The sequence below is a fragment of the Cibotium barometz genome, chromosome 46, assembly GCF_041138505.1.
Source record: "Cibotium barometz isolate CiBa-2024 chromosome 46, ASM4113850v1, whole genome shotgun sequence".
NCBI lineage: Eukaryota > Viridiplantae > Streptophyta > Polypodiopsida > Cyatheales > Cibotiaceae > Cibotium > Cibotium barometz.
In genome coordinates, this window is record NC_141091.1 from 25,401,568 (window position 1) to 25,428,079 (window position 26,512).

The 26,512-nt window shown below is 46.5% G+C and overlaps 1 protein-coding gene across 1 annotated transcript; it reads right to left on the minus strand.

Annotated features, from left to right (window-relative positions):
• On the minus strand, positions 1 to 25,851 carry LOC147612055 (protein NDH-DEPENDENT CYCLIC ELECTRON FLOW 5-like). The gene is made up of 4 exons (XM_086783895.1): positions 25,226 to 25,851; positions 23,631 to 24,137; positions 420 to 788; positions 1 to 296 (listed from the first exon to the last, which is right to left on the minus strand). Exons 1-3 carry the CDS (start codon positions 25,772 to 25,774, stop codon positions 609 to 611), a joined length of 1,236 nt encoding a protein of 411 aa, XP_086640021.1. The 5' UTR covers positions 25,775 to 25,851; the 3' UTR covers positions 1 to 296; positions 420 to 608.
• Between the last annotated feature and the right edge of the window lie 661 nt (positions 25,852 to 26,512).

Here is a 26,512-nt window from a genome sequence, read left to right on the forward strand (position 1 = left end):
TACAGAAAACTAGAAAAGTTGTTATATTAGGGTTTAAAGGTTTGGCATTTATACAAATAATAATAATATGAAAACGACTACCTTCTGATGTGTCATTCAGCTCACCTGTTTATCTTTTATCCTTGGCTGATAATGGAACCAAGCAAAAATGGAGCCTTTTGACAGTCAGTTGCTGCAAATCCACAGCTAAGCTATGTGCCATACACCACCCTGTTTGTAAAATCCTTCAAGATTGGAGCTGAAAAGCCATCCTTATGTCAGGGTGGCTACCATAAAGTCATGCAAAACCCCTTAATCTGTAAAAGAATGATGTACATGCATTAGACATTGAAATCCCATGCAATTTCAAAAGCATCAGGGATGAGTCGCTTCATAAAGAGACCACAAAGTCATTGCTTTTGTAGAATGCAAGAACTTACCATTCTTTGATATTTGATCCACCCAGCATGCCTGAACATGATCTTTAAAAGACAACGAGATTGGGTTGATGGGGCACTTAAAGTAATGAAAAACCTGCTCGTAATTAACGGTTTCACTGAAGTTGTGCTGGACCACCATAAATAGATAAACTAACTCATCATTAGCAACCATTAGCTTCATTAGAGCTTCTAGGAATCCGGTATCAAGACTTGGGCACCCTTCCAAGTTCCTTTGGGACTCAAATTAACTGGAGAAAGAACTGAGCCATAGCCAACGGACACAAAGGGCTTCTCTCCATCAGAGTCTGGGCTGGATACCAAAAGATTTTCAAACCCGTATCTCTCAAAGACCAGCGATCTTCTGAATCCCTGCAAGTTAAACAAGGTCAGTGTAAGCAATACAAACGTGCTACTTGGGCCATTGAATGCCAATAACTTAAATTTCTGGAAGAATTAAATCCTATGAATACTTGGAAAAAGGAAACATTAGCCAAATTCACCTAATTTGGCTCAACCTTATTGGTAAGGACTGTCCTTCAGGCACTCCTAATGAATGGCATGCACACCACATATGGGTATTGTTTACATGTCAAGGAGTACGAATGGCATGCACAATTACACTCTTTCAGTAAGGAACAGGATTTGGGTATCAACCTTGGCAAGCCAAAGGTCGGTGTCTTCCACAGGTTTCCCGAAGTTAAGTATAATGGTAAACTCGATCCCACAACTCTCTATTCATGGTTGCATCAATTTGAAGCTTACTTTGCTGCAGTTAGAAAGACACATACTGACAGAGTGATCTTAGCCAGTTGGTACTTGGAAGGTGAGGCCATTCCTTGAGCGGCTCGAAGACGAGTTCAGGGAAGCGCGTCAAAATGCGCAACTAGTCCTTCAAAATGCGCAACTAGTCCTTCAATTTGCCAATAGAATTTTGACTTTATGTTTGCAATCAGGCATATCTGATTCAAACAAGAAAGGGCAGTTTTTGTATGGCCTTGACACGCAAATCCAATGGGAGGTGCGTATGTTTAGGCCAGCCACCTTCGAAGATGCACTCTCGCTTGCGCAGAGTGCAAAAATGAAGCATAATGGTGGCAAGCCCAAGACTTCCCAGCCGGCTTCTCCCAAGGCTACCGCCTCGGGGGGCAAAGGCCAGAACCTGATGGGGTCTTCCCCAAGACGACAGAGCCCGGGAGCCTCTGGCTTCAAGAACTCGAACAATGCGTCTAAGCTTACTCCAGACCAGAAAGTGGAGGCAGGCAAGACAAGTGGCAAGTTGAGTGCTGAGGAACTTTCTCGGTACAAGGAGGAGGGTAGATATGTTAGAAGTCATCTCCTGTCTATACATATACACCAGGGCCTCTGTTGTGGGTGTGCCCGCCCTTTGTAGGTGTCTTATCATTTTTCCTCACTCCCCGTATTTTTCCCCCATTTTTTCCTATTATTCTGTGGCATGGGAGGCAGTCTTGTAGTGGCAGGAGGACCTTGAACCTGGCCGACTGCATCTGTGGAGACACTGGAGGTGGCCGACTGCTCTGCACAGGTCGTGGACCTGCTTGATGCTGGCCGACCCCCCTTGCTGCTGGTCGATTGTGCATTTCAGCAGTCGTGGGGTTTTGTGGTCCTGTCGGCTGCCCTACAGCAGGCCGATTGCTGTTGGGGGGCCATATAAAATGGCCCCCAGCCCCCTTGTCACCATTGTAGTATTCCGGGATTCTTGTGTATATAGAGCAAAGTTACACGCCTCTATCTCTCTCTCTCTTGTGCTGTGATTTTCTGCATTGCGTTTTGCTCTTGGGTTCCCACATCTGGTCATCATCTCCGCTGCGTATTCTGACATGGTATCAGAGCCTAGGCTCTAGATAGTTCTTGGGATTTATGTGAGCAAGAGGGGGACTATTGTGTTGCTGATTGGCGGACTGTTTAGTACTGTTCGGAAAGAGGAGAAGCAAGAGGACGGTGGGCTGATTAGTTGGACAGCCACTTGCAGGTGTAAGTTCTTCTTTGTTCCCACCAATCAAAAGTTTGAATGACTTACCCTTATACTCAGCTGGAGTATGGATGACTGAGAATTGATTTGCTGAGCCTGCCACTGGTAATCAAAGACGAGTAAAATGCTGAGTACTGAGAGGGCAAATGTAACAACAACGTTATGGCCATGTCCTCTGACGATATCTCCTTCCCAGCCTGAAGAACTTCCTGCTAAGCCTACAGCTTGTTAATATGCTCCCGCATCGTCAATGACTTTGCAGGACTCATAACCCGCATCTGTACTTCCAAGGAAATCCTCTTCATGGGCGATACCCTGTTGTAAAGAGAGGCCAAATGCTGCCATATACCTCTGGCCAGCGTCATATGCTTTACATGATTGATTACTTGCAGTTGAGAAAGATAAACGAACGGACCCTGGCGTTGACACGATCCCACATCTGTGTCTGAGCCTCCCGGTCCTTTCGGATCGACGGTAGCTCCCTTTCCTCTACTTCCAGGCCGCGGAACCCCAACGACGACGAAATCAACGAGGTCGTACCACTCCAGAACAGATTCCATCATAACCTTCCATATGCCGTAGTTGTTTCTGTCCAACTGACGGTCCATTGGGAACGTGGGGAGTGTCGGGATCTTCACATGCCTCTCGGCCATCTCAAACAGATCTGCCACTGCGGGGATGTACTCTGAAAAAGGGTGGACATCACGTGGGAGGAGCTTGTGCCCATGGTCTTGGACCAGGAGGAACGATTCACGAACCCTCCTCAGGGTGGAGGTTCAGAGGCCTTAACTGGCCAACGGTCGAAAGGCCGTAACACGGGCAAAGGGAAGGCTTCGTCGGAGAAGTCTTTTGAGAAGAAGTCCGTTACTGACCGCGAGAAACTAAAGGCAGAGAGGAGCTATAATGATTGTGGCGAGAAAGGCCACTATTGGAGGCAGTGTCCCAAGCGGAAGACTGAGAAGGGTGAAGATTCCTCAGTAGCTATCATGAAGACTCCAGCTTTTGTGCACCTGGAGGTGATGGACACCGATGTTTCATTTTCTTCAGGCAGGGAGGAGATTGGAGGATTCTCCGCAACGGATACTCGAGAGTGGATTTCTAGACAGTGGTGCTTCCAGGCACATGACTCCTTCCCGTTCAGATTTACAGGATCTCTGCAAGTATTCTGGTCACATTCTTACTAGGGATACATCCACTATCCCAGTTCACAGTGAGGGCAGGATGGAGATAGTTCCCATTGGCAGAGGGGGGAAGCATTCCTCCCAGGTGTTGTATGTTCCGTCACTTGGTTTTCATCTATTGTCAGTGCATCAGGTTTGCAAGACTGGCGTACGTGTGGAGTTTGATGAGCATTTTGTTGCTCTCCGGGAAAAAGCAACAGGCCAGGTAGTTTGGGAAGGCGGAGTGGAGAATGGAGTTTACAAGCTTTCAGCACTCTCTCTCCTAGGTCCTCAGGTTTGTGATAAGTGGCAGTGTGGTAATGGCCACTTAAGTGTGGATACGCTGCAGGTGCAGGCTTTCCAGGACCAGATGGTGGATAGCTTGCCAGTTGATGGCAAAAGTTGGCAGGAACTTTCCAGTACTGATGTTGGTGGTTCTTGTGTTCGTCAGTCAGAGGAAACTGAACAGGTAACTTATGCTCTGATGTCTCGTAGTATTCGGGAAAAAGAAACTCCTGTAGATGAGGATGTTCTTGTTAGAAGTCATCTCCTGTCTATATTCATACACCAGGGCCTCTGTTGTGCGTGTGCCCGCCCTATATAAGGTGTTTTATCATTTTTCCACACTCCCCGTATTTTTCCCTATTTTTTCCCATTTTTCCTAGTGGTGGGGAGGGTTGCCAGAGGGTGCCAGGAGCACTCCAGTGCTGGCCGACTGCATGTTTCTCAGTCGTGGGCTACTGGACTGCTGGCCGACTGCAGTTCCTCAGTCGTGGGCATCTCTCTGCTGGCCGACTGCATTTATGCAGTCGTGGGACCATTTTCAGCAGTCGTGGGCACCTTTTATGCTGGCCGACTGCTCTCCCAGGGATGTATATATAGGCCCCTTGCCCCCACCACTCATTCATTTGGTTTTCTCGGGATCTTGTGTATAGAGAAGAGTTTACACACCTATCTCTCTGTGTTTCTTGTTTTTTTTATTTTCTGCAGTCTACTTGCTCTTGTCTACCCAAGTTTGGTTATCATTTCCGCTGCATATTCTGACATGGTATCAGAGCCCTAGGCTCTAGACAGATCTTGGGAGTTTTTCTGAGCAAGAGGGGGAGCGTTAGGCTGCTGATTGGTGGACTGTTTTGGGCTGAACAGGAAGAGAAGGTGCAAGAGGAAGGCGGGCCAAGGTCGGTGGACAAACACAAAGCCAGGCTTGTGGCTAAAGGTTATGCTCGGCGGCCAGGCATCGACTACGAGGATACCTTTGCACCGACAGCGCGGATGTCCACGATTCGGACCGTTCTTGCCCTTGCTTCTTCTCAGAGGTGGCCCGTGTATCAAATGGATGTAAAATCTGCGTTCCTTAATGGTGACCTGCAAGAGGAGGTGTACGTTGAGCAACCTCCAAGCTTCATTGTTCCAGGATCGGAAGGGATGGTTTACGGGTTACGTAAGGCCTTGTATGGTCTTAAGCAGGCTCCCAGGGCTTGGAATCAGAAGATTGATTCCTTCTTTATTCGGACTGGATTTCAGAGATCGGTTTGCAGATCCGAACCTGTATCTCTTTCGGGAACGCGGCATGGTCACACTTATCATCCTTTATGTGGATGATCTCATTCTCACCGGCGGTCATGTGGAGCACATTGGAGTGACGAAGGCTGCCTTGTCAAAGGAGTTTGAGATGACCGACTTAGGCTTACTCCACTTCTTCTTGGGATTGGAGATCTGGCAGACCCAGAGGGGGTTTTTCGTCTCTCAGCAGCGGTATGTTCATGAGTTGCTTGAGGCCTTTGGGATGGAGAACTGCAAGCCTATTACCTCGCCGATGGATCCGAACACAAAGTTAACCGTTACAGATCCTTGTGAGCCAGTTGATGCCTCGCAGTACCGGAAGTTGGTTGGTTCATTGATCTGGTTGCTGAACACCAGATTGGACTTGAGCTTCTCCGTGGGGCTGTTGAGCTCTTTTATGCAGACGCCATTGAAGTCTCATTGGGACGCAAGATTGCGGATCTTGCGGTATCTGCAGAGTACGAAGGATCTGGGACTCTTTTACACAGGAGGGAATGGAGTCAAACTCCAAGGTTGGAGTCACTCAGATTGGGGAGGAGATCCAGACACGAGGAGATCTACTTCAGGATACAGTTTTACCCTCGGCTCAGGAGCAGTTTCTTGGAGCAGCAAGAGGCAGCCAACTATTGCCCTTTCTTCGCAAGAGGCAGAGTATCGGGCTGCTTGTGGTGCTGCTTGTGAGGTTGTATGGCTGCGGAGGCTCCTAGGCGAGATTGGGTTTCCACAGAAGGAGCCCACAGTCATCCAGTGCGATAACCAAAGTTGTATAGCTATTGCTCGGAACCCGGTTTTCCATGCCCGAACCAAGCATATAGAGATACAGTATCACTTTGTACGTGAGAAGATCTTGGCTGGTGACATCTTGCTACTTTATTGTTCGACGGAGGACAATGCGGCGGACCTCTTCACGAAGTCTCTACCTCAGGCTACGCTCAGGCGGCACTCCAGCTCCCTTGGGTTGGTTTCACAGCCAGGAGCTGAGAGGGGGTGTTAGAAGTCATCTCCTGTCTATATTCATACACCAGGGCCTCTGTTGTGGGTGTGCCCGCCCTGTATAAGGTGTTTTATCATTTTTCCACACTCCCCGTATTTTTCCCTATTTTTTCCCATTTTTCCTAGTGGTGGGGAGGGTTGCCAGAGGGTGCCAGGAGCACTCCAGTGCTGGCCGACTGCATGTTTCTCAGTCGTGGGCTACTGGACTGCTGGCCGATTGCAGTTCCTCAGTCATGGGCATCTCTCTCCTGGCCGACTGCATTTATGCAGTCGTGGGACCATTTTCAGCAGTCGTGGGCACCTTTTATGCTGGCCGACTGCTCTCCCAGGGATGTATATATAGGCCCCTTGTCCCCACCACTCATTCATTCAGTTTTCTCGGGATCTTGTGTATAGAGAAGAGTTTACACACCTATCTCTCTGTGTTTCTTGTGCTGTTTATTTTCTGCAGTCTACTTGCTCTTGTCTACCCAAGTTTGGTTATCATTTCCGCTCCATATTCTGACAGTTCTTTCCACGGGGACCTTTCGGAAAGCCAGGCAGGTGGCAGTTGATTACTTGCAGAAGGAGGTGGTTTCTCCAGGCTTTGTGGTTCCGGATTCAGAGGGGGTAGTTGACAGGTTTCAGAAGGCCTTGCGTGGTCTTCAACAGGTTTCCAGGACTTGGTTTTGCACCGTAACAGGTGTTGATCCTTGTGAGCAGTGTGATGTCTCTTTGACTCAGAAGAAGAATCGTTCATTGATCTCGTTGATGGACACCATATTGGACGGGAGCTTCCTGATGAGGCAGTTGACCTCATGGTTACAGATGACTCTTTGGGAGGCACGATTGCGTATCCTCTGGTTTTTGCGACATGCGAAGGATCATGGACTCTTTTACGCAGGAGGGGGATTGATTGATGGAGTCCGACTCCACAATTAGAGTGACTCAGTTTGGGGAGGAGATCCGGACACGAGGAGAATCTACTTCAAGCCCAAGAGCAGTTTTTTTACCTTGTCGAGGACAGAGGCAGAGTACCAGGCTACTTGTGATGCTGCTTGTGAGGTGGTGAGGATGCAGAGGTTGCATTGCAGGATTGGGCTTCCACTGGAGAACCCAGGGTCATCCAGAGGCACTTTGTTCGTGAACAGATCGTTGCTGCTGACATCTTGCTAGAGTTCTATTCGACGGAGGACAGTACGGTGAACCTCTTCACGAAGTCGCTATCTCAAGATTTGCTAAAGCGGCACCCCAGCTCCCTGTGGTTGGTTTCACAGCCAGGAGCTGAGAGGGGGTGTTAGAAGTCATCTCCTGTCTATACATATACACCAGGGCCTCTGTTGTGGGTGTGCCCGCCCTTTCTAGGTGTCTTATCATTTTTCCTCACCCCCCGTATTTTCCCCCCATTTTTCCCTATTTTTCTGTGGCATGGGAGGCAGTCTTGTAGTGGCAAGAGGACCTTGAACCTGGCCGACTGCATCTGTGGAGACACTGGAGGTGGCCGACTGCTCTGCACAGGTCGTGGACCTCCTTGATGCTAGCCGACCCCCCCTGCTGCTAGCCGACTGTGCATTTTACTAGTCGTGGGGTTTTGTGGTCCTGTCGACTGCCCTACAGCAGGCCGACTGCTGTTGGGGGGCCATATAAAATGGTCCCCAGCCCCCTTGTCACCATTGTAGTATTCCGGGATTCTTTTGTGTATATAGAGCAGAGTTACACGCCTCTATCTCTCTCTCTTGTGCTGTGATTTTTTGCATTGCGTTTTGCTCTTGTGTTCCCAGATCTGGTCATCATCTCCGCTGCGTATTCTGACAAGATGTTTCTTTTGTCATACAAAAGGACATACTTCTCAGGAGTGTCCTAAGAAGCCTCCAAAGCCCGTCGCCGCTGCCTCCACAGCTTTCGTGGTGAGCTCAGCTCCCACACAGACCCCAGTGGCTGCCCCCAGTTCTTCAAATCCCGGTGCTTCAGTTGGAGCAATTATATTAGCCGAGAGCTCGAAGATAAGCAGAAGGGCGCCCATGACCCGGAGTATGAGCGCAACGAATTGCTCAAGTCCTTTGGCTACATAGGTGGCCAAAGAGTCGTCGTCTTGTTTGACAGCGGCAGCACGAAGGATGTGGTCACGGAACACGCCGCTAGGCGTGCCCGTTTCGTCCTGACTTCAGTGGAACAAACACGTTGAGGGTTTTAGCACAGGCATGACAACGAGCGTCAAGTATGAAGCTCTAGGTGCTAAGTTAGTTATTCAGGGCATAGAATTTGTGCGTGATTTTATGGTTGCCCCTCTAGTAGGAGCAACATAGTTTTGGGTATTCAGTGGTTTCACAAGTTTCTTCCAAATGTCAAGTGGCACAAGCTGTCACCCATTGGCCGACCATTTGGTCCATCTCCAGTTTTGTGTCTCGTTCACTTGAGGCCAGGCCGGTGTCTCATGTGAAGAGGCCAGTATTTTTGCTTGACATGGACGGGAGCCAGACTGGTGCCACCCGTGTGTTAGCAGGAAGGTGTCGTATGGTGCCACCTGTGTATGACCTGGACTGTGTTCTATCCATGGGATTGTCACGCCATGGAAGAGCCAGTATTCACGCCGTGTCTTGCCTATGGGACTGTCACTCCATAGGGAGGCTCCTGCTTGGAACTATGTCTTACCTATGGGACTGTCACTCCATAGGAAGACCAGGATTTATGTTTTACGTCGTGCCATTTTTGTGCCCGACAGATATTTTGTACTTGTTCCATGAACGGGAGATATGTCCATGATACTTTTTGCACATGCACTCATGTTTTGCATGTTTGAAACTATTTTCGCATGACTTGTATTTTTGTGTTTGCCTGCTTGACGTGTTACTTACTGAGCGGGGACGCCTGCCAGTGAGTCGTGAAGTTTGCTCTGTCTTCTGACAAGTTTTGTTGCATGTGAACAGGTGGTAAGTGTATTGCACATGTTGGTTTAATAGTTTATTTTCTAACCTTTTGTTTTATAAGGTTGTATGTTCACATTCACTTAAAAGTGGGCACCCACTTAGGGCACCCACATAGGGGCCAAGGTGAGGAGCCACACTTAACTCGTGTGTGTGGGGGTGGGTGCATGGTCACCTACCCACACCACCATGAAGCTCTGGCCGCCCACATGCAAATGTGGGGAGCCAGCCAACTCTAATCGTTTACTCCACTCCAACCTTTACAAAAAAGGAGCCACCACCTCTATCGTAGAAAGAAAGAAAGCGGCGATCATCTCCTCCGCTTCAGGCTGTGCGCTTGTTCACCGACAGGCTGCCTCCCTTGCAAGCGGGTGCTCCTCCTCTCACAGCAGGCGGCTGTGGCCTATGTACGTGGCTGCGTTAGATCTCCAGCGTGCTGCCCACTATCCCCAGGCGGCTGCCCCTACAGCCAGTCGGCTCCTCCTCCTCTGCAGCCAGGCGGCTACTTTTGTACCACCTCACAGGCGGCGCAGGCTGCAGCCAGGCATCTCCTCCCATACAGGCGGCTGCCTCCTATGCACAGTGGCTGCTGCCCCTCCTGTACAGATTCTGCACTGCTCCAGCTTCAGCACGCGGCTGTCCACTGTGTGCCCTCTCCAGTAAGTTGTGCACTATAGGCCGGCGGTTGCAGGCTGCCCTCCCTTCTCCACTGTAGTCAGGCAACCATACAGGCTGCGCTGCCTACCACAGCAGGCGGCTGTGTGTCCATCAGCAGTAGGCGGTCTCTCTTCTTAGGCTGCGCTCCATCCTCCATACAGGCTGTACTCTGCTTATAGGCGGCTACTTCTCCATCTCCAGCGGGCTGCTCATCCTCTCCATAGGCGGCTACGCCTCCTTTCCACAGCAGGCAGCTGTGTCTTGCACAGCAGATGGTGGTACTCCTTTGCAGGCGGTTGCGCCTCCTTTACATAGGCGGCATCTCCTTTCGTCAAGGGGCTATACTTTTCCCCAGGCAGCTACTCCTCTCAGCGTGCTACTGCACCTTGGTGTCCCTCCCAAGTAGTTGCACACAGACACCATGAGTATTGGTCTTCCATCTGCAAGCTACAAGTAAGTAAATTCAGATTTAAGTAAAGAACTTTGTTGTAAATCTGATAAAGGATTCTCTCTACGGCTAACACCCGTTTGGTGCCGGGTAGTCCAAGCTTTTGGAGGTCTATTCCCACTTGACGGGATCGGTTTCATTGGTATCAGAGCACGGTTGTTTCCCTCTTCTTAGTGGGGAAACGAACCTGTGTATTGGACACCCCGCTTCTAGCACACTTAACACAATGGACAGCCAAGGCAACCCTTTGGAAGTGCCTAATTCGAGGGGCCCATCAAGTGCCTCGCGTGGTTCTGATGCTCTACGAGGAAGGCACAAGCCCCTTGAAAGGGTAAATGATAGTGATTCAAAGGGACAACTGTCTTGAGGAAAGACAGTCATGCTAGAAGAAGAGCCTGATGCAATGAGGGCTGAATTGGAGCATATGAGAAAGCTTTTGCAGGCACAAGAGCAAGAGCTAAAATTTTTGCATGAAGATCCCCATGTACAAAGTGCCATTGAAGCAAGGAAAGCCGATGCAATGGTAGATGTGACTTTTGAGTCCATGGCACGGGAAGTGGGCAAGAAGCCAAGGGAGTTGGCACTTTCCTACCTCCTCCGCAAAGGTGACATCAAAGAGGGGGACGACGGAGAGCTGAAATTCAGAAATCCACCTCGCTTGAAGCATGGAGATCCCACATCTCAAAGGCTGAGGTCTTTTATGCAAAAGGAAGAGGTGACAGTCACCTCTCATCATGCATCTTCTCCACAAGACACAAAGCCTGACAGGTATATGTATGCTAGTGCTCATGGAGGGCATGAAGTGGTAGGGGTGACACGTCTACTACTAAAAGAGCTCTGCCTTTTGAATTGTCTCATGGAGAGACATTGCCTTATGCAGGAAAGTCACATGCATCTGATTCTCAAGTTCGTGGAGCACATGCCACCGTGCTTCATGAAACTTCCATGATGGCCCATGGAGCCCATGCAGATAGGGCTGCCCCGTTGGATAAGGGGAAAAGAAAAAGAGAAGACCATGAGCCTCATGCCATGAAGCTCAAGGAATTTAAAGCAGGTGACAAATCTGTTAAGTTTGATGTTTTTCATGGAGAGCATGATGCTTCCAAAGTGTCAGCATTTGTGGCACAGTTTGACATTGCTTTTAGCGATGAGGACTTCACTGAGAAGTCTAAAGTACCCCATGCTAGCATGTTTTTGAAAGGGACCGCTACTCATTGGTGGATCACTGAAAAGATCACCAAGGACCCCATTTGCACCTGGAAGGAATTTAAGGATAGATTCTATGCTCAGTTTTTGCCACCAAATGCGGAGCAAACTCTCACCCAAAAGTGGGACAGACTTGAGCAAAGAGATAATGAAAGCGTGCAACAGTATGTCAACAAGATCTGGAAAGTGTTGCTGGAGATAACTCCTTTTATGCATATCACTGAGGATGAAAGAAAGAGGAAGTTTCGCTCTGTACTGCAACCAGCATATCGTTCGGGCATTGAATTGCACCCGAAACATACTTTGCAACAGCTCACAGCCTCTGCTCTTGCTACGGAGCAATTGGTGCTCAAAAGCAGGATCAGGGCGGTTCAAAGAGGAAAGACAAGGCTGTCCCAAATCTGCAAAAAGGTGGACAACCACCTAAAAAGAACTTCCGGGAGACCCACAAGGGAGGTAGAGCTGAAAATACCTCATCTAAAGATCAAGGCCCAAAGAAGAACAAATTCGGCTTGACTCCGGAGCAAAGAGAGCAATATGCCAAGGAGGGAAAATGTTTTTCTTGTGGTAGCAAAGACCACGTGTTTCGACAATGCCCTGACCGCAAACCAAAGCATGAGGACAAGCAGACCAAGGCTAATGTACATGCAGTTCCCGATGTGCAAGGGAACACAAATCATGATGCAAAAGAGCGAATGGTATGCAAGGCTTGGGGTCAAATCAAGGATCAGCTCGCCTTATTCATGTTTGATGACTGTGCAACCGATAACTTCATCTCTATATAAACGGCAGCTACCTTGGGTATTGAAGTTGAGAACATGGGACCTCAGATTGAAGCCGAAGCTGCATTTGTTGGTAAAGAGGTGCAGGTTACCCCATTGATAGGGAAGTTGCGCATACATATCCAGGGCTACCTTGATAATGAACATTTCTTAGTTGCACCACTAAATGGATGTGATGTATTGTTGGGCAAGCCATGGCATCATAGGCTTGAGCCCCGCAAAGAGTACAAGACCAATATGATTTCTTTTATGCATAAAGGCCGCATGCACTTCATTGATGCTGGCAAAGAAGGGGATTCCATCCCACTTGTATCACACATCCAAATTAATAAAGCAATGAAAAAGAGTCTTTCTGCGTACTTGGTTTTTGTTCGTGATAACCTTGTACGAAGTCATCAAAATGTGGATGCTATGACTAATGATAGGCTGAATTTTCTTCATGCATTCAACGACTATTTTGCTGATTCATTGCCAGGTGAATTACCTCCCCAAAGGCGCGAAGATCATCGCATAGATCTTGTGCCAGGTAATTCTCCCCCTAACAAACCCGCATACCAAGTGAGTGCTGCACAACAAGAAGAGATCATGAAGCAGGTAAATGAGCTTTTAGAGAAAGGTTTGGTTCAGCCCAGTTCCTCACCTTATTGCTCTCCTATACTTCTTGTTCAAAAGAAAGACGGCTCATTCCGCATGTGTGTAGACTATAGAGCTTTAAACAAGCTTACAATCAAGAACAGATTCCCAATTCCGCGTATTGATGATATTTTGGATAAGCTTGATGGTTCGGCTTGTTTCAGCCGACTTGATTTGAAGAGTGGTTATCACCAAATACGAGCGGTGCCACAAGATGTCCATAAAACTGCATTCAAGATAGCCTTTGGATTATATGAATTTTTGGTCATGCCTTTTGGCCTCACCAATGCTCCTGCCACGTTTAATCGTATGATGGATAGGATATTCCGACCCCATCGCAAATTCACAGGAGTATTCTTTGATGTTTCTCCAAGAATGAGCAGGAACACAGAACTCATCTGGTCACAGTGTTCGAAGAGTTGCGGAAGCATATTGCCAAGAAAAGTGAGTTCTTCCTTTCAGAGATACATTATCTTGGTCATATTGTATCCAAAGATGGAGTAACAATGGATCCTGCAAAGATAGAGACCATTCGGAATTGGCCAGAATTGCAAAACGTACATCAAGTACGTAGTTTTCAGGGATTATGTTCGTATTATAGGCGTTTCATAAGGCATTTTGCTTTGATAGCCACCCCTCTACATGATCTCACAAAGAAGAAAACCACTTTCAAATGGACTTCAAAAGAACAGGATGCTTTCTTGCAGCTCAAGCATGCTATCTTATGTGGTCCACTATTGATTGTTCCTGACTTGCACAAGTCATTCGTAGTTGAATGTGATGCTTGTGGTGATTGTATAGGTGCGGATTGTAGAGGGAGACATCCGCAAGATAGCCTTCCGTAAGGAACGGGCCCACTATGAATTTGTGGTCATGCCATTTGACTTGACGAACGCCCCAGCTACATTCAACCGCATGATGATGTGTGTTTTTCGGGATTTGATTGGAAAGTGTGTTCATATTTTTGGACGACATACAGGTATTTTCAGCTACGATTGAGTAGCATGACATTGATGTGGAGAAAGTCCTTAGGTTGCTGAGAGCAACGAGCTCTACGTCAATGAAAAGAAGTCGGAATTTTATTTGTTCCAGGTACATTACTTGGGATACATAATTAGTGCAGAAGGCATTCGACTTGATCCGGCCAAAGTGGCCGAGATTGTCAACTGGGAAGTACCTCAAACAGCCTATGACATCAGATCCTTTGTGGGTATATGCCAGGCATACTCCACCCACATAGACAAGTTTTCTGATCTCTCGGTGGATCTCACCGATCTGCTAAAGGGTATGAAGACAAGAAGGCAAATGATTCGAATGACTCCACGAGCATTGGAGACATTCAAGAACCTCAAGGTGGCTTTATACAGAAGCGCCTTGTTTAGCACTTGCCTCGTGGGACGAGCCATTTCAGGTGATCACCGATGCGAGTAACATTGCAATTGGACGTGTGTTACAACAAAATGGTCATCCAATAGCTTACATGTCTCGTAAGCTACTGCCTGCAGAGAAAAATTACTCAGTTTACGATCGTGAACTCCTAGCAGTTATACAGACCTTGAAACATTGGAAACATTTTCTTTATGGCCGTGACTTTGAGGTTCGCACTGACCATCAGGCATTACGCTGGATTCAAACAATCCCAAGTGCACAGTGGAGTGATCGACAACACCGCTGGAGTCAAATATTCCAGCAATTCACTAGTATGATTGAGTACCTTCCAGGAGGGGCCAATCCAGTGGCCAATGCTCTTGCAAAGGTAGGATAATACGGAGACAGATAAATAATCTTAAGCTTGAAAAAACGAGTAAAGGAGAACTCTTTGTTCATATTCAATGTGGACGAGATACGGTTAACTCACGACATTCGATGTGACAGTTAGAGGCAATATCAAAACTATAAAGTGAAATAGAGGTAAAAAACCTTTTGTCGCATGAAAATCTGTTTAAATTAATGCGAAAGATAGATATTTCCTAAGTTATCCATAACATTGAATAATGTTAACGTGAATCAGTAAAGTCATCAATTCTGTTGCTAAATTATTGAGAGGAAGCTAGGTGCAGGCGAGAAAGCCGAGGATATAAATAGAGCCTTGAATTTATTTTTTGTTTTTCAAAAACATCAATTCTATTTGGTATTATCGGGACCTAGCAACAGCGAAAAAGTCTCGTTTTTTGTATCCGGAAAGCTGTATGCCTTGAAAGAGGCTTGTATAGTTTGGGAAGAGATCTCACCCAATCGTTTTCCATTCATTATGGGAGAGTTAGAGGGGGATGGGTCTACTCCAACCAAGATACCTTTGGATGCCACTATACATAATATAGAAATGAAACCTGGGAAAGGTGGATAATTAGTTAGAGCAACTGGTGCGGTAGCGAAAATAGTCGCAAAAGAGGGTCAGTTGGCTACACTGAGACTACCTTCCGGTGAAATTCGTTTAATATCCCAAAATTGTTTAGCAAGTGTGGGACGAGTTGGAAACGTTGATACTAACAATGAGGGCTCGGGAAAAGTTGGATCTAAAAGCTCGTTAGGGAAACGCCCCAAGGTAAGAGGTGCAGCTACGAACCCCGTGGATCATCCACACGAGGAGGGAGAGAAGGCAGGACATCAATTGGCAGGAAGAAGCCATTAACTCCTTGGGGATATGTTACACTTGGGAAGAGAAGTCGGAAGAAAAAAAAATATAGTAATCCACTTATACTTTGTAGACGCAAGAGTCATTGATAAATAGGGATATTAAGTAGGAGGGACAAGTGACTACGATTCAAATCACTAGACTCGATCTTGTTGGTACAGGACTAGATGACATGAAGCACACGTACACGGATTCCGAGAAATTCGGTACACAGTGGAAACAGGCATTGGATGCCATAGGACCATGCCACTTTCTGATACGCGATGGTTGGCTTTTCTACAAAGGCCAACTCTGTGTTATGAAGTCGTTCAGGGCAGCTCTTCTCCATGATGCCCATGACGCCATTACTAGTGGTCACAGGGGCATGAATTCGACTCTGGAGAAATTGGAACAGCAATATTATTGGCCAAAGATGAGGCGAGATGTGTTTACATATGTACAACGCTGTGATATTTGTCAAAAGGTGAAAGCTCCTCGTGGAAAGAAGATAGGGTTGTTACAGCCCTTGCCAATTTCTGAGGGTTCTTTCCAAGATATTTCAATGGACTTTGTCACGAATCTACCTCCCAGTCTAAGTAAGCATAATACGCACTGCTTAACTATTGTTGATAGATTTAGTAAATTTGTTACGCTTATTCCTTGCAGGGCCAATGTAACCGCCGAGGATGTTGCCCAGTTGTTCATTCGGCATTGATACCCGATTGGCAGAATTCCTAGGACCATAGTGTCAGACCGCGATACCAAGTTTACCAGTCATTTTTGGAGGGCATTGTTTGATAACTTTGGTACTAAATTGAATTTTTCCAGTGCATTCCACCCACAAACGGACGGCCAAACAGAGATATACAACCAATTGGCCTTTGGTGTGCTGAAGTGTTATGTCCACGATCAGCAAGGTAAGTGGAAATCTTATTTGCCTTTAGTTCAAGCTGTTTTGAATGATTCTTTTTCTTCAGCTATTGGCAGGACTCCATATGAGGCAGCATTTGGAAGACCTTTCCAGTCATTGTTGACCAGGACCTCGTCTTCACTACCTGAAGCGAACAGAGTGACGGAGTCTTACCATGAGATTTTAGTGTCAGTAAAAGACAGATTGGCTAAAGCGCAAGAGGCCTACACTCGACAAGCCAATAAAGACAGAAGGGATATGAAGTTTTCAGAAGGGGATTGGGTTTATCTTCGGATTATGAAGTAAAGGTTGAAACACGTGGGCAAGCGATGCCCAAAGTTGTCTTTCACGAGCTTCGGACCTTTTCCCATCAGGAAGAAGATTAATGAGGTGTCTATGCAGTTAAAGTTACCTCCGAGTTGTTGGACTATGCACGATGTGTTTCACGTCAGTTGGTTAAGGCATATACAGGTCCAATCCCTTCAGAAGTCAAAGATGAGGCGGAACCAGATATTGTTGATGAAGCAGAAGTTATGGTTCCAGAACAGATCCTTCTCCACCGTTTCGAGCATGGCTCAGGCCGAAGACAAAGATGGTTCCTCATGAAGTTTCAGGACCGAGGGACCCATGACGCGCGATGGCTTGACAGAGTTTTTCGAAGACTATCCAGCGTTATTGACGGATTATTTGGAGGCTATGCAGCTTCCGTCAAGTTAAGCAAAAGGGGATGCCACGTGCATCCCGCACTTGGATGCCACGTAGACATATCTGTACAGAAGGTGCAAGACCTGGGATGGTAAACTGGTCCCATGTGAGCCCAGTCCGGGACGAGTCAGCCAAGGATCCATCTCAGTCGTCCGAGGTCAGGTGTGCATTGTCCTGCACAGGAGTCCAAGGTCAGGTGTGCACTGTCCTGCACATGAAACAGTGCCAGTCCGCGCTGTAAGTCTCCCTCTGGAATGATGACGGTGATTCTGTGTATCTGGTATGGTACCACATGCCAGATCATTGTGTAGTTAATTAGGGTTTGCTTTCAGAACAAGGGGCCAGCCCATAGGGCTACCCCGGGTCTTTGTGTGGGCATGGGGATAGTGTGAAACCACCCCCATGAGGGCCAGGAAGGCCCCAGCTGAACCCACCAGCCATGGAAGGGCTGTAGGACAGCCTTAGGGGCATGCCAGGGACAGCCGACACTTCATGCAGCATTTATATGGTTGTAGGGCAAGTATGGGGCATCCCATACAGGCTGCCCAGCCCCCAAACTGATTGCAAAACAGTGCCCAGCCCCTTGTTTTCAGCTGCCTAGTGTCCAGCCATCAAGGGATATGATGTGCAGATTTTATGTGATTTATTCAGCATTTAATGCTGATTTTACAGTTGTGGACAGAATTTATGCTAGCCGCCTAGAATAAGAACTGGCCGACTGCTGTTTATAGGTAGTATAAATAGGTGAGAGCTCAAGTCATTGTGTTATCTCATCGTTCACCAGGTGCTCAAGCAAACCAGGGCTAGGACAGCCAAGAAGTTGCTAAAGCAAAGGGGTGGAGGACTGCAAGGGCAAAGATTTCTCAGCCACGAAAGGTCAAGATTTCTGTATTTTCTTTTCAGATTTACATCATTCTAATAAAGCAAATACACCATCCGTGGTGGGGGCCCTATAGAGGGTATTTGGGACCCAATACTGTGTCCTCTCCATCTCTCCCTCTCTCTCTCTCTATTTTCTGCACATCTTCATTCAGTTTTTGTGTGCTAATTCCGTCGCGAAAAGAGTGCTGATTTCTGAGCATTTAAGTTACCGATATCCCCCTAAGCTTCCGCATGTTACAAAGGGAGAAGAAGAGGAGAGAAGAAGAGAAAGAAAGAAGAAGAGAATGAAGGAGGAGTAGACGTGAAAGAAGTAGCAGAAGATAGAAAAAAGAAGGAGAGAGGCAAGAGAAGAAGAGATCATTGAGGTTACAAGGTTTGACTGAATCTAGTAGGCACATATCTAGTCCTCCCCAAGCTCAAGGAGGAGGAGGGAAGGTGATGAGGAGGATATGGAAGAAAAACAAAAATAAAAAATCCCATAAAAATAAAGGGGGGGGGAAACAAAACCTGAAATTTGGGCGAAATTGTCGTACTAGAAAGGTTTCGAGGTTTTTAAAAACCATTTCGAAGTTTAGAGGTTTCAAGGTTTCGAAAGCTAGAAATAGGTTTTTTTGTTACTATGATCATGTTATGTAGCAAGAGGCTTTTACAAAGGCAATATCAGCCAGCAAATGGTGTTGCCGGGGCAAGTTGACCGATTGCCCCTAGGAGCTGGCCGATAGCCCACGACCTACTAAAAAGGGATAAATGGATAAAACATCATAAATAGGCATTCCCCAAATACATGGAGATGCACAATTTCTAACACCCCCTTTGCAGCTCATAGTGTGCAAGAGTTTGAAGAAGATAAGCTGATGAAAATGCAACCATGGACACTCCAATATTGCGCAGTACTAGATACACCTTAGAAAGAGCACCTGCCAACCTGATCCTCAAACAAAATGCCACCATGAACAACAAGAAACTTTGCTTGGCTCCAAAGTCCCACACAAGTGTGTGGTGAACTCCAAGAATAAAATGATGAGCTACTAGACACACCATGCCCATTATCCCCCAACAGTGGACTGTGAACTCATCACGTCCCAAAAACCTCGAACAATGAACTTAGAACACATCCAATCCATAATCTCTGCTACACCAAGTAATGGACGTGGAACACATGTAGTCCATAGCTCCAAAATGAAATTGTCTCACCAGATATTGTAATGCTTGGAACTCCGACTCACGGTTCCCATGCACCAGAAATGGAGCTACTAGTAGCCCCCTCTCTGCCCACAAGCCTCCTCCTCTACCTGGAAGCACATGGGGGAGAACATCTGTATAACTATAGAAGCTCACCATCCAGGTCCTCCCTGGCTTTTACAGCCTTAGAGACACTAGAAGTATCAGAGTCATCATCCTGTATATGATCATTGCCCATCTTTGAAAACTTGGTCCTGGCCTTGGCTGTACCTTTGGTCTTGCAAACCTTGGCCAAATGAACCTACTTTCCATAAGAGTACAGCATAGTTGTCAGGTACGATACCGTACGGTTCGTACGGGAAGCATCATAGTATAGAGGAAGCTCAAACAGCCATAGATAAGCAAAAGAAAGACCATTACCTACCAAAAAAAAATGGGAAAAAAAATTCGAGAAAAAAAAAATCCTAAAAAAATACGTACGGTATCGTACAGTACGGTATTCCATGCGACATGCCGTCATACGTCGTACGGAAACAACCCTGGAGTACAGTGACACCGTCCTGTCTGTTGCACTGTAGCAAGTACCTGATCCTGTCCACTAGGACAGAACCTTACCTGCTGTTGAGAAACAAGAATAGATGCCTCCTCCAAGAGAGAACCCATATCCACAGCAATAGCACACCTCTGCAAGTAAGCCTTTGTGCCACTAATGATCTGAACACTCCACAACCAATCTCCAACACTTCTACAAAACGAGATACGAGGAACAAACAGCCTCCTCTCAAAACTAAGACGACAGAAAGGGGCTGGACAGTAGCAAACAGTCCACCAAAAGTTCCATAGTTGTCAGGTACGATACCGTACGGTTCGTACAATACGATATTGTATGGGAAAATACGGTATGATATAAATTTTTTTCTTATCGTACGAGAAAATACGATGTTTTAAAAAAATACTTATAAACTTAGGTATTTCCAAGTCCAGATATGGAGTATTTTAGAAAGGAGGGAAACATCATAGTACAGAGGAAGCTCAAACACCATTTTTTTGGGAAAAAAATAATTTTTTTTGAAAAAAATAATTTAAATTCAAGGAAAAAAAAAGCTGTACGAGTATGTACGGTATCGTACCATACGGTATTCCGTGCGATATGCCGTCGTACGTCGTACAGAAACAACCCTGATCAAAACTTGCTGGAAAACACCCACAAAGGAGGTAGATCCATTGAAGAAGAGACCACAAGTCTGCGACGCTCCACATGCACAAAAGAGGACCACCAACTGTTGTCCAAAGATCTACTCCAAACGTGTCATGTGCATGAAAGATGCCATGGACATTCTCATGTGCTGGTCCAGAAGAGGCAGCCAGATAAAGAGTATGAACCAGATATAGCTAGGACTTGGAGCACAAGGTGCAATATTGGACTGGAGAAGGACAAGGATGCACTATCGGCTGCATGGCAGAGTTGTCGATTGAACCAGATAAGACTCCAGGAGCTGTTGGCTAAGGCGGCTGCAGGCATATCTATGTTTATAGATTTTATGATTATTTTGTCCAGTAGGCTAGCCAACTGCTGGTCAGCCAGTACTCCAAGAAATCCAAGAGGGTATAAAAGGCCAAGGAGCTCATTGTGTAGATTCATTCACCCCTTTATGGAGTGGATCCTTAGGGTCCCAGATAGGGATAGATTTTGGTGATGTTCACCTTTTCCAAGAGGGCAGCCAAGGGCTGTAGATTAGGAGTACCTTTTTGTACCATATGAATATACTGAATTTCCAGCATCTCTCTCTCTCTCTACTCTCTCTTCATATCTGCGTTTCGCATCAACATGTTTCCAGGAGTGTTTAGGGCTAAAAGAAGACCCCCAGAGCTTCCGCGCGTTACATTGGTATCAGAGCATCAGGCTCAGCAAAGCTAAACACTGATTCAGTCCCATATGATGGTGTACAAGTCCAAAGTACAGGAAAGTTCACAGATACGAAGCCCAAGGCAAGGAACACAGAATCGGGAAGAGCTCCCAGGAGGTTTGTTAGTGGTGTTCCACAAAGCCATAGAGGATGGCAGTCCTGTGAGCCAAATAGGTTCTCGGGCAACAGTCCCAAGGGAGGATTATCCTCCAAGGGGTGATGTGAGAGTGCCAGACTCATTTCTCAGGAATGAAGACCAAGACAGTGTTCAGAGTCGGGGCAGGAATGGATTGTGGACTAGGTGGAACAGATGCATAGATCTTAATATGAGACAGAGTGGTTTTGGAGACTGGGCCGGGCTTTCAGAGAAAAGGGTTGCCAGGGATGGATGGATGACAGAGGGACTTCAGGGAAAGATTGGGATGATGACAGTCATCCAAGAACAGGTTGGAATCCCGTCATAGAGTTTAGCTGAGGGGGATGTCATGTGAATGAAAGATGCCATGGACATACTCAGGTGCTCGTCGAGAAGAGGCAGCCAGATAAAGAGTATGAACCAGATAGAGCTAGGACTTGGAGCACAAGGTGCAGTATTGGACTGGAGAAGGACAAGGATGCATTGCCGGCTACATGGCAGAGCTGTCGGCTGAACCAGATAAGACCCCAAGAGCTGTCGGCTAAGGCGGCTGCAGGCATATCTATGTTTATAGATTTTATGATTATTTTGTCCAGTAGGCTGGCCGACCAACAGTCGGCCAGCACTCCAAGAAATCCAAGAGGGTATAAAAGGCCAAGGAGCTCATTGTGTACATTCATTCACCCCTTTATGGAGTGGATCCTTAGGGTCCCAGATAGGGACAAATTTTGGTGATGTTCACCTTTTCCAAGAGGGCAGCCAAGGGCTGTAGATTAGGAGTACCTTTTTGTAGCATATGAATATACTGAATTTCCAGCATATCTCTCTCTCTCTCTCCTCTCTCTTCATATCTGTGTTTTGCATCAGCATGTTTCCAGGAGTGTTTAGGGCTGAAGGAAGACCCCCAGAGCTTCCGCGCGTTACAAAACGCTAACATAGTGAAAGCACAAGACCGAGAGCCCCCTCTTAAGCAAAGGCAAGGCTGAAGCGCACGGGAAGAAACACCTCCAGTGCTGCCCAGGGCTGAAAACGCAGCCCATGCACCACCACCACCAACGGATGATGGAGAAGATAGCATAGAGGAGAAGAACTGCTGCCACCACAAAAACACAGCCACCAAAGCTGAAGCACAGCACCCTTGAAGAAAAATGCAGCCACCAATGTGAAAAACGCAGCCTTCAGGATGAAAACGCAGCAGCCAGAGGAAATCGCAACCAATAAGTGGTGAGGAAAACACAACCGCCGGGAAATTTGCACAAAACGCAGCCCTCTGCTGCACATGTAGCAAAAACGCAACCTTCTTCTGCTCCCCAAAAACACTAAAATTCTTGCAGAAAAGGAACCTCACCGCTGCCGCCTTGAAGTGCCGGTCACCTCAGCGACTGATACCATGATAAAGTTGCACAATGCGGAAGCAAAACATAGGAGAGGGGGAGAGCAAAGGAGAGAGAGAGAGAGAGAGACATTAGACAATGAACATCATGTTATGTAGCAAGAGGCTTTTACAAAGGCAATATCAACCAGCAAATGGTGTAGAACATGTGCCTATCAAATAGGTTATAGATGATTGACAAGTGAATATGGGAGGGCCCCTTTTATGGTGATGCTAGGCAGTTGGCCGACTGCCCCTAGGAGCTGGCCGACAGCCCACGACCTACTAAAAAGGAGATAAATGGATAGAAGCTCATAAATAGGCATTCCCCAAATACACTGAGATGCACAATTTTTAACATATATAGATACACGGCAAGCCCCTTCTCCACACAGTTCATCAGTCATCACTATGAGTTTACTCCCTAGCCTCTACTAGCATTCAGCCTCCATCTTAGCACTTGTAGATAAGCTCCCTTCCTAGGAACACACGGGTGTGGGGCTTTGCCATCTATTGTATCACTTCAGTAATACATTATTCTTCTCTATCTCGGTTATTGTGCAATTTGAGTTGCTGTGAAAGATCCTACTTCTTGCGAGTGTTGTCTTGTATATACCGCACGTTGTATCCTCTTATAGTATTATACTCCACTTTGTTTTGAGCTTTCTAAGTGACTTGGTGCGCTCTCACTCCTCTTGAGAGCCCCCTATTCACCAAGCTTTAATGTGGTTCATCTACTAGCACCTGTTTATGCTATCAACCCTTTTTAAACCTGACTTTCCACTTGGGTACTTGTCCCTATTACCAACCTTTTTGGGATTTTTTCAAAGCTATTTTCTCCTGTTTTGTGTTGAAAATTTTTGTCACACCAAACCAAGCAAGTATAAGGTCCTGTTCAATGCAAACATGCATATGATATCTCATGCCACATAAGTGGCCTCTTTACAATATTGTCTTACATAATGGCTTTTAGTTCTCCTCAACTACATGTACATGGGCTCAATAGACACGGCACATGCATATGAGGCCTGATGAATGTGACAACAAAACAAAAGTACCTAAATGACCCGTAATCTGCACCTTGATTTGGTAACACTCACAAACTAATGGCTGAATTTCAATATCTCAAAATCATCATCATGGTATTTTATAAGGTGGAATAAGAAACCTGATCTGAGATCCGAATTTCCTTAGGGGGCATGGAGTACAACTTATGTATTCCATTGCTGAAGGATACAACAGTATCCGACTGCTCTGTAAACCAGTTTGTTTGGTCCTGCTCTGTGTTGCTTGAATTATGTTCACCTGGCATCCCACTCATGTCCTCCGCTGATAAGACCATGTTGCTAACCGTATCCTTCTTATCAGATGCCTCAAGCTGACTTGGCCATATGAGTTTCCTAAGCTTCCCTATCAAAGACTGATCCCCTTGATTTACCTTACGTGCTGCTTTACTAGGGCTAAAATAGCTGCAACCCTGTAAACCAACAGCACAAATTGCTTCTGTAGATCTCACTGCTAGGTGAGTTGATATGGAGCCGGTGAACATCATGGATTTTGTTCCGTTGTTAGTAATAGCAATAGCAGAAGCAAGTACTGTCTTTGAAAGTGTGATAATATTCCGTAGAGAGAACTGGCATCCACCTCCATTTTGGCTGTTGCACCTTAGAGTTACCTGCATGTGATAAAAAATGTAAGAGAATACTAACGAAAGCACCACCAAAGAGCAAGAGAACATCATTTGGCTGTTGCAAATTTTCAAGAGAAAGACTATCCCAAAATAAATCTGTACACATACATAAACTCTGCCCCAAAATAACAATGCCCATATGAAATTGAAACAAAACATGAAGATGAACACTTACCATGCATATGTAAAAGCTATACCTATACGAAACAACACCCTACCAGCAAAGAAAGAAACTATATCTATATCTATACACACGAACTCTTACGTGGATGCAGTCCATGGAATTGACTTGTCCAGATTCTACATGGATGTATCCTGGAACAACACTCTATACAAATGAACTCTTATGTGGATCCATGGGGTTGACTAATACATATCCCACAAACCTATGTGAAGGAACTCTTACTTGGATGTAACCCATGGGATTGACTTGTATGGATTTGATTCTACATGCACACATAAAGCTATCACAAACAACACCCAATGCCATAGAGAAGCATAGATATGAACACTATCCCAAACAACACCCAATAACATAGAAATGAACTCTTACTGCCCATGGACAATATCTCAAACAACACCTTGCACACATGAGCACTATCTCAAACAACACCCAATGGCATAGAGATGAATTCCTACCTAACATAAACACTATCCAAAACCATAGTTGCATCAACACTCTATCCAAACCATAGTTGCATCGACACTCTGAATAAATAATGAAAACTTCATATGTACGTTTCTCAGAGGTGGCTAATGTAGTATGGGTTTTCACATGTATAGATATGTTAAGAGCTGAAGTTAGGGCACGCCGCCCCCAGAGGGGGACCCCGGGAACGAACAATTGTGAAGTTGCATTATCATCCATTCTCATTTCTACTGTTCTCTGTATTCATACGTGCGCAATGACTCTGCATTGAAATGTTTTGCCATTTTGATAACTATGATCCAAACAATACTTTGCACACATAAACACAATCCTAAGCAGTACCCAATGGCATAGTGATGGAACTCACACACAAACACAATCCCAAGAAGCACCCATTGGCACATAAAGATGGAATGGTTATTACCTGGATGTAGTCATCTGGGTTCGCTTTTACCGATTCCACACGCCAATTTTCCTCAATGAGGGGTAGGTGAGGGGGGTGAGAGTGGGCAAAGGAGGGGGAAATACCACCAGTGATGAGGAACTTGGGGTGATGATCAGAGTCTGGAGAGGTGGAGGGCGTGTTGGTGTCGGAGACATCAGTGTGCAGAATCTCCTCGAGTCCACCATGCCACATTCGGTAATTGTAGGAGGTCACGCGGGCCTCGTCCAGGAGCACGCGGGCGCTGGTGCCCGTGCTCAGCTTGAGCTCCATTACAGTCATCCCACCAACGTCCATGAACTGCAGGCTCTCGGACCCGAACTTGGCCTGCAGCTGCGAGGCATCCATGGGCTTTTGCTGCTTGACTGCAGCTTGGCCCCTCGCCATGCATCTTACCCGCAAAGGAGGCCGCCCTCTTGCATGCGCGATCTGTCTCCTACTCGCCCTTGGCATACAGAAACGAGACCATTTCCTCAGGTCTGCCGCCTGTGCGAGTGTGAGAATGCTGGGTGGTAATATCAGAGATGCCATGATCTGGATTGGAAGCCTCCATGGACCTCACATTTCTCTTAGGCTACCCTTTAGCCTAAGAGAGTGTGAACTCATTTTCCTCGATTCTCCTTAATTTTCCAAAAAAAATTCCTCAATTCTCCTTAATTTTCCAAAGGTTTGAAGACCTTAGGGAGAAATAAGGTTTATCATTTCTTGTGCTCACAGCCCCTTTTGCTCATGAGCTTCTACTAGTAGAACCCGCATTTGCGCTCTACCCCGAGCCTGCTTACGAGTTTTTCGTTAAGGGGTGTTGCCTTTTGCCTATACTTGGGTTGGGTTCACTAGAGGGCGACGGAAATGGGAGCCTAAAACCCCCATTTCCGGGTGGAATCCATCCTGTGCATGCTCTTCCACCGCCCCCAGTTCACACGGAGAGGTGGAAAAGCCTCTGTTCCATTCTTCCGCCCGCCACCCCAAGGTTCACACTGTGCCGGCGGAAAGAAGTTTAATTTACCTGCTAAACCTTAATAAAGAGAACCATATAAGAACACACTTGGACACAAAAATGGAATATTGCTCTCATTAATGGATGCTTGTACTACAAATCCAACTTTTCTCACTAATGCGTGCCTCGACTACAAATACTAGGTGGAAGATGTTGATGAATCCATGTCTGCCAACGCCTGCTCACCAAATACTTGTTGAATATTCACTCTTGATTGCTCTTGAGGTTGTCCCGTCTCTCTGAGCTTAAGCCAAGGTCACTAGCACCTTCAT

What these genes read in the sequence shown, in the direction of transcription:
- LOC147612055 (XM_086783895.1), bottom strand. Translation starts at nt 25,774, where the DNA reads ATGGCATCTCTGATATTACCACCCAGCATTCTCACACTCGCACAGGCG. An exon ending in ACCCAGATGACTACATCCAG is followed by an intron (nt 24,138 to 25,225) that starts GTAATAACCATT and finishes TATCACATGCAG; the next exon opens with GTAACTCTAAGGTGCAACAG. An exon ending in AAATTCGGATCTCAGATCAG is followed by an intron (nt 789 to 23,630) that starts GTTTCTTATTCC and finishes TTTAACTTGCAG; the next exon opens with GGATTCAGAAGATCGCTGGT.